The sequence below is a fragment of the Melanostigma gelatinosum genome (assembly GCF_949748355.1).
Source record: "Melanostigma gelatinosum genome assembly, chromosome: 24".
NCBI classification, from domain to species: Eukaryota; Metazoa; Chordata; class Actinopteri; order Perciformes; family Zoarcidae; genus Melanostigma; species Melanostigma gelatinosum.
The window spans coordinates 11,435,977-11,443,338 of NC_136657.1; the positions used below are offsets into that span (position 1 = coordinate 11,435,977).

At 42.4% G+C, this 7,362-nt stretch overlaps 1 protein-coding gene across 3 annotated transcripts in view; it reads left to right on the plus strand.

Moving 5' to 3' along the window:
* Nucleotides 1–6,064, plus strand: part of senp7b (SUMO specific peptidase 7b) — a 17,623-nt gene extending 11,559 nt beyond the window's left edge. For 2 of the 3 annotated variants that reach the window (XM_079296462.1, XM_079296463.1), the window contains exons 12-20: nucleotides 46–162; nucleotides 246–368; nucleotides 809–901; nucleotides 1,197–1,273; nucleotides 1,476–1,537; nucleotides 4,717–4,760; nucleotides 4,837–4,905; nucleotides 4,998–5,148; nucleotides 5,812–6,064. In XM_079296462.1, the coding sequence (XP_079152588.1) occupies nucleotides 46–162; nucleotides 246–368; nucleotides 809–901; nucleotides 1,197–1,273; nucleotides 1,476–1,537; nucleotides 4,717–4,760; nucleotides 4,837–4,905; nucleotides 4,998–5,148; nucleotides 5,812–5,943 (868 nt within the window). In that variant the 3' untranslated portion in view covers nucleotides 5,944–6,064. Of the gene's footprint in view, nucleotides 1–45; nucleotides 163–245; nucleotides 369–808; nucleotides 902–1,196; nucleotides 1,274–1,456; nucleotides 1,538–4,716; nucleotides 4,761–4,836; nucleotides 4,906–4,997; nucleotides 5,149–5,811 lie in introns of those variants that run through there. The other variant, XR_013773106.1, reaches the window with a different exon arrangement.
* The last annotated feature ends 1,298 nt before the right edge of the window (nucleotides 6,065–7,362 follow it).

The following is a 7,362-nucleotide window of genomic DNA, read 5'->3' on the forward strand; positions in this document are numbered from 1 at the left end:
TAAAGTAGCATGGACAGGATTGAACCCTCAGCATGTGGTCTTCAGGTTGATCCAGTATCCGGCGGCGCCCTCTAAAGGCCGGATCACGGTGACGAAGGAGGACCTGGCCTGTCTGAGGGGGGGCGAGTTCCTCAACGACGTCATCATCGACTTCTACCTCAAGTCAGTCTGTCAGAAGGAAAATCAATAAAGTTTTTCACCAGCAGGGGGTCAGAGTCCTGAACCGTGTCCCCCTCCTCCTGCAGGTTCCTCCTCCTGGAGGGAGTCGGCGGCTCGGTGGCCGAGCGGAGTCACGTCTTCAGCAGCTTCTTCTACAAACAGCTGAGCAGACGGAGAGCCGGCGGAGCCGGCGACGCCCCCTCTGTCCCGTAAGAGTTTACCTCTATATCTCTTGAGGTTCGGTTCGTCATGTTGTTTCACTCCATAATTATTGTGTTAAAATGATGTTTTGCGGTATTTACGTCACTTTTGGTGTGAATTTCCGACCATTTGTGTGCATCTGTGGATTCTTTTGTCAGGTTTGATTGTAGACTTTGATTTGGTAAATATATGTTACAACATGTTTACCAACTTGTTCCTCTCGATTTTTCCGAATCTTAAATCTTAAATCGTCCTCTTTTTCTTTTTTCACAATCAAATCTTTAGAAAATAAAGAAAAGGGTCAGACTTTACGCAGACGACACGCTCTTATTTGTATCGGCTCACAGAATGTAATAAGTCTTTTAAAAACGTTTTATTCCTAGAATACATGGAGTGAAGTCGCTCTTCATTGAGTCTCTTCTTGCTGTGTCTTCATGTCTCTTCTCAGCGATCGTCACATGAGACATCAGAGGGTGAAGACGTGGACTCGCAATGTTGACATTTTCACCAAAGACTTCCTGTTTGTGCCTGTCAATCAAGAGTAAGGACATTTTTTTATCACTTTGTTGAAAGTGGAAGTGAGTCTCAACCTGTGTATAATTGCGTTCCATTTTTGCAACATTTGCACCATCTTCTGCATGTTTGTGTTGAACTATTGTGATTCTCGGCTTCTTTTTGTTCACTGGAAATAAAAGTCAGGTTTTGTTTCGGTTCTGAAACATTAAAATGACACTCAGGACTACGTCGTTGTTGATTGTTTACTGTCCACTTCCTGCAGATGTTTCACAATAAGAGTCCTCTCCAGTAAGAATCAGTGATGATTGTGTTGTCGACAGAGCTCACTGGTACCTGGTGGTGGTTTGCTTCCCCGGTCTGGAGGAGGTTCAGCACCAAGAGTTTCAGAGTTCAACAGGTTAGCTGCTTTCTACTTCCTGTTCACCTGAGATGATTGACTGTCGTCCTCTGAAGACACGAAGAAACGTCTTGCTTTGTTTTTACAAAGAAGGAAGTCTCAAAGAGAATCCGCCTATCACATTAAAAGCTTTACCATCAGCAGGACTCTTATTGTGAAGCAGCTACAGGAAACAGATTCCAGGTTGTCGTTTGTGTCTCAGGTGGATCAAAGCAGCCTGCAGGTGAACCTTCATCCTTCAGTCTGAGATCACAGCAGCCTCCGGTAAGTATTCAGTGTTATGATTATCCGTAATTACTAGAGTTATTATTGTTGTTATCAATATTATTGTTATTATTGTTTTTATTATCCTAATCATGCTTCTTTTGTACGGTTTTATTTCATATTTTCAACTACTCAATCATTTCTGCCCTTTTCTTGCCATTTAGAAACTTATTTCATGTTTACTTAACATCAGAATTGAAACTTATTTCATGTTTACTTAACATCAGAATTGAAACTTATTTCATGTTTACTTAACATCAGAATTGAAACTTATTTCATGTTTACTTAACATCAGAATTGAAACTTATTTCATGTTTACTTAACATCAGGGCCCCGTTCCTCGTAGTGGTTCACTAAGTCGATCAAATGTCCTGTTAGCAGCCGACATTAACGAGATGATTGAAGTCAGGCTGTCTCGGTTCCTCTGAGGCTGATCCTCTCAAACAGTCTCGTTAATGCGACCCAGACGATCAGGATCAGGATGATTGCGCGTGCCCGTCCTACTTCTAAAGGGGGAAGCGTGGATCACAGAAACCATGATGTTCTAACAGTCCAATGTGAAATAAAGTCACAGAAAGAGCCTCTTTGTTCTCCGCTGACGAGCAGGAGATGATCATGAACGCATATGAGGAAGTCAAGACCGAAATCACAGCAAAATATAACAGCGGCACCGCTGAGAGGACCAGACAAGAAGCACGGCAACACATCAGACACGTTCAATGCGTCAGTGTTGGAAATGAAGCGGCTCATTTTAATGCCTCATCAGCCCAACCAATCACATGACATGTCTTTATGTGCTGCTGGCAGTAGACTTCATGATGCATCATCCAATGAGATCTACAGCGACAATAATGATCTCAACTCTTCAGAATAACAATAAAAACAAGCCCAACGAGGATCTCACTCAGTGGTTCTCAACTGGTCTGGCTGCGGGACCCACCACCACCCCTTAATGACAAGCCGGGACCCACCGCCCAAATTTGGGTTTATATTAAATTTTTTTGTTTCAAATTTAACTGGATGGATTATAAATAATACATAGAAATACATGAATACATGTTCTTCTCATTTCAAGTAAAATAACGGCTGGATTAAAAAATGAATTACAACGAAATTCTATTTAGAAAACTTATTTTCACTGAATTGCTCAGCTTTAAATCCAGTTTATTCAGGGTGAAGTGATAAAGCCATGATTTTGTATTTTTCTCATCTTCTAAAAAGAGAAAGTAGTGTTGGAAGAATTCACCTCCATGAGTCTGTCCAGTCAGAGTCTCGTGACTCTGGTCTCTCTGGACATTTCTCTCTTTTGGAGATCGTCCTGTGATTTGACTTTCACGTCTCACACTCAACAGTCCTGCTCTGTCTCTGTGTCCTCGGCTCTCCCTGTGTCCTCGTCTCTCCCCGTGTCCTCGTCTCTCTCCGTGTCCTCGTCTCTCCCTGTGTCCTCGTCTCTCCCCGTGTCCTCGTCTCTCCCCGTGTCCTCGTCTCTCCCCGTGTCTCACGGTGTTTGAACATCTCACTGAGTCAGGAAACGTGTCAGAATACTCATATATTCACGTGATGTGATTCACAACACATTGGTCGGTGTTTTTCCTGCACCGCTGAACAAGTCCCGTAAAAAAATGCCCTTCAAAATAAAATCACAACTTTTTTTTTTCTTTTCTTTTTTTTTTTTTGTCAGTCAAAGGCCCGCGACCCACTGAAAACGGGTCCGTGACCCACCAGTTGAGAATCAGTGATCTAACTGATCCTCATTAATATGAGGATATATGTACTGTGTGCCCTTATGTATCATGTAGCCTACTCTATGTGTGTATGTACATGTATGTGTCGATTACCATGTAGAACTAGTTTGAATATGTGTGTGTGTGAGAATCTGTTCATGGGCGGATCAGTATGTGTGTGTGTGTTATTCATCATCAGACATTCAATCAACTGAAGCAGTGAAGATCAATAGTGTGTGATTCTGTGTTCTCATCATGATCCACCTTCATCATGTTCTACAGTAATGATGTGCTGCTGTACTAATAACACTCATATCATTATGAGTGCTTTAACCTCATGTATGCAACCAGCCATCAAGAGGACATGAGAGCAAGTACACACTAAGCACACACACATGACTCAGAATGCTGAGTCAGCACACTATGTGCCATGGTGACGTCATGAACACATCCGTAAGTTTATTAAGCGCCAAATCAACTGGACCAACAGCGCGGCATGCAGCGGCTTTCCCCATGTTCTCCGCATCGCCGACACTACAACAACGCAGCACTCGCACAACAGCTCAAGGCTGCATCCAGTCTGTGGGACAGGCAGTGTGGTGTTCAATGTCTGCTCCAGAAGCTCTGGAAAGAAATGATTCCTTGTGGGCAGAATGGACAGCGCTCGTACAGGAAGTCATCGTGATGTGATGACGGATCTTGGCGATGTGGAAGAAGTCTCTCCCTATAAAACGCTCATCTAACTAATATCCTCCTTCATCAGTGGATCTCTGAGGAAGGAGCTGCACATTAATGCAACAGAGGCTTCTTAGTTTGCTCCGCTGCTTTTAAGGATCACGTGTGTCTCACTTTACATGCATTTCATCAACTCCCGTATAACCCCCAGTATATGCGCAAGCGCATTAGACTACCGTATGTGACGGGAGCGGCCATGTTTTCCGGGGGAGTGGCAGTTTATCCAGCTACCTTCAGTGAGCCTGCGCTGGAGCAGGTTCCAGCTTATGGATGTGTTGCCATGGTGATTTTGCCGAACTTGCTTCGTGGAACCGAAAAGCCTGATCTGCGTCATCTTATCCTGAAGATGATCCGGCTGACTCTGTTAGACACGCACGGGGCCCTGAATTGAAGCCACTTGAAATCTGTTGTTTCTTTGGAAATTCATGAAATACAACTTCAGTATTTGGGACATTTCTTTTGTGGTTTCGAATTCATTTTTTCCATTATTAGCATAATTCGTTTATTTTTACGTTTTATTATTGTGACATTTTTCACAATTCATTTACCATTTAGATGATTTTTTTCGCCACTTTTTGTGACATTTACGTGACAAGTTTGGCTTCCAGAAATAGAATGTTATTAATAGTTACACTGTTGTTTGAGAAGTCAAACCAGTTCAGAATGTAACGATTCAATCAGAATTCAACTTAAATCTGAAATGTGTCTCTTATTTTGTAGGAGTGCACTCTGCAGAGCTGGCAGAGGGACACGGTGTTAAAGAGGTGAGTCTCAAAGAGACATTTAAAAGTACACATCCAGAGGAATGAACCTAACGAAGGACTTCCTCTTCTGCTTCAGACCGTGCGTCCTCGTCATGGACTCCCTGAAGCTCTCGTACCACGAGAACGTCTGCCGGCTCCTCAGAGAGTCAGTTTCTCTTCTTTATAAACTAAAACCTCCAAACGTTTTAAAGTTCCAACGCTGTACAGGATGTCCTAACTGTCCCTCGTGGTCTCCAGCTACCTGCAGGTGGAGTGGGAGGTCCGGAGGGGGACGCCTCGTCTCTTCACGGCGGACAGCGTGAGGAGCTCCAGCTGCAGAGTCCCTCAGCAGGACAACAGCAGCGACTGTGGACTCTACCTGCTGCAGTACGTCGAGAGCTTCCTGCAGGTAAACGCACACCTGCTCCGAGCTCTGCTTCAAAGCTCGGCCAAAACGCCTCCGGACATTTGCACCATTCTGTGCATTTGCTCGGGGTGTAACGGTACGCGTATTCGTATTGAACCGCTCGGTACGAGGCTCACGGTTCGGTACGCATGACGAACCGAACAATACGTTTGAATATTTAAGCAGGTCGTCCCATTGAGATGAAAAATGTCTGGCAAGATGTAAGTAGCAACACTGCATCACATTAAGGAGCAGCTTTTGTTTTTGATGCTGATGTGTTGCTAAGAAGACACCCCAGAAGATGAGTCACTCAGGTATAGTTCCATCATTGTTCAAAGTCAAAGAATAACTATGATGTTAGTTGTAATGAATGAATATATTTTAAAATCAAGTACATTTCTCTGCATTTATAGTTTTCTACTGTACCGAAACGTACCGAACCGTGGCTCCACTGTATCGTACCCATCGTTTGTGAACCGTTACACCCCTAACATTTGCACTATTTTGCACCACCAACTGGTTCTTCTTCTAGTTTAGCAAAAACGTCTCCGGAGTCGAGTTGAGACTCGTTCAGACGCCCGACTTTTACAAAATAATGTTCTAATAAAGAAACCAGGACGTTTCCGTCTCTTCACACTAAATCCAGCTCTCTGATTGGCTCCCCAGAACCCCGTGGTCCACTTCGACCTCCCGTTGCGGTTGGGCAACTGGTTTCCGCGTCAACGTGTCCGACAGAAGCGAGAAGAGATCCGATCTCTGATCATGATGATGCACCGGAGTCAGAACGGAGAGAACTGAAAACCAAAAAAACAACTTTTCATCTGTGCAATAAATAATTTATATTTTCCACGTCGTTTTTACTTTAAAGAATTTAAAATATTTCAGTCTAGCTTTTGTTTTGTGTGCATGTAAATAACTATACTGCAAATAAACTTGATAATTCTTTTTGACAAAGTTTTTTCATAGTGAGGCTCTTATTTTGAAACTTCAAACAGGATGTCAATTTGCGATTTTGATTTCTTCCAGTAAATATTTATTGTTAATTATGTTTCATAAACAGCAAACAAAGTGAATTAAATGGAAATAACTTTTTACTCCTTATAATCTTTGATTATTCTAATTATCAGCAAAGAGGGCTCTTATTTTGAAACTTCAAACAGGATTTTAATCTGGATCTGGGTTTTTAACCTCACAGTAAAAGGGAATGTAAATAACTACCTCAACGATCATAATTCTGTCTTCCTGTTTGATAAAATAAACCAGAGGAATGTGACTCTTAATTTGAAACTATTTTAAAGCGGGAAGTGGCTGTCATATATTCACAGTGAAATCTGGATGTAATGATGTATTCCTACAAGTAGTACTAGTAGTAATCCTGTGATGTCACTGAGTTACTATCAGTATGTTTGTTTCTCTTCTTACTATGAACTACACTTCTTCTGTGGTGTGTGTGTGTGTGTGTGTGTGTGTGTCTGTGTATCTTTAATCCCCCCCCCTGCTGAGGACCAATCAGTTTACAGCTATTTATAGAGTCCAGTTTGAGACCTTTCATGTTTTCTTCAATTTATTATTGACAATATGAATAGATGCTGATGACATTTTGTCTTACATAACTACTAATTGAAGGAAACAAGTGGGGGGGCATCCAGCTCCATCGTGACCTATGACCTCGTTAATGCTCAGCGTGGCCTTGTCGGGTGTTCAGGTAATCCAGATCAGACTACCGTAACGACCACCTGGCCCACGGAGACTGTTTTATATTATTACAACTGTATTTTACTGTGCTGTCACTTGTTTATATTACAGTTGCATACATGAATACACACTTATTAATCACACCATATGAAGCTCATATTACATGTTTATTTAGCAGCATAGTAATTTAAAGAGTAAATCTGGACACAATTACATCACTTTCACAGGTGAATCATGGGTAATAACCTTTGTCTTAACTTCATTATCTTTAAACTAAACTGTTGTATGTTTGTTTGATTCCCTTAAAGCAACAGTGACACTGAACTGAGACTGATCATCTGGTCATCCAGTCCAGCAGATTAACAAATCGGATTACAGGAAAGAGAAAAAAAGTCCCATCTGCTCAGAGAACAAACCAGCAGCTCGGAGACGCCGGACCCGTCCTCCAGTCTCCCGTCTCATTGGACGGCTGAGAGACGGCGCTGAAGACGAGGACGGACCAAGAAGAAGTTCTTCTGAGAA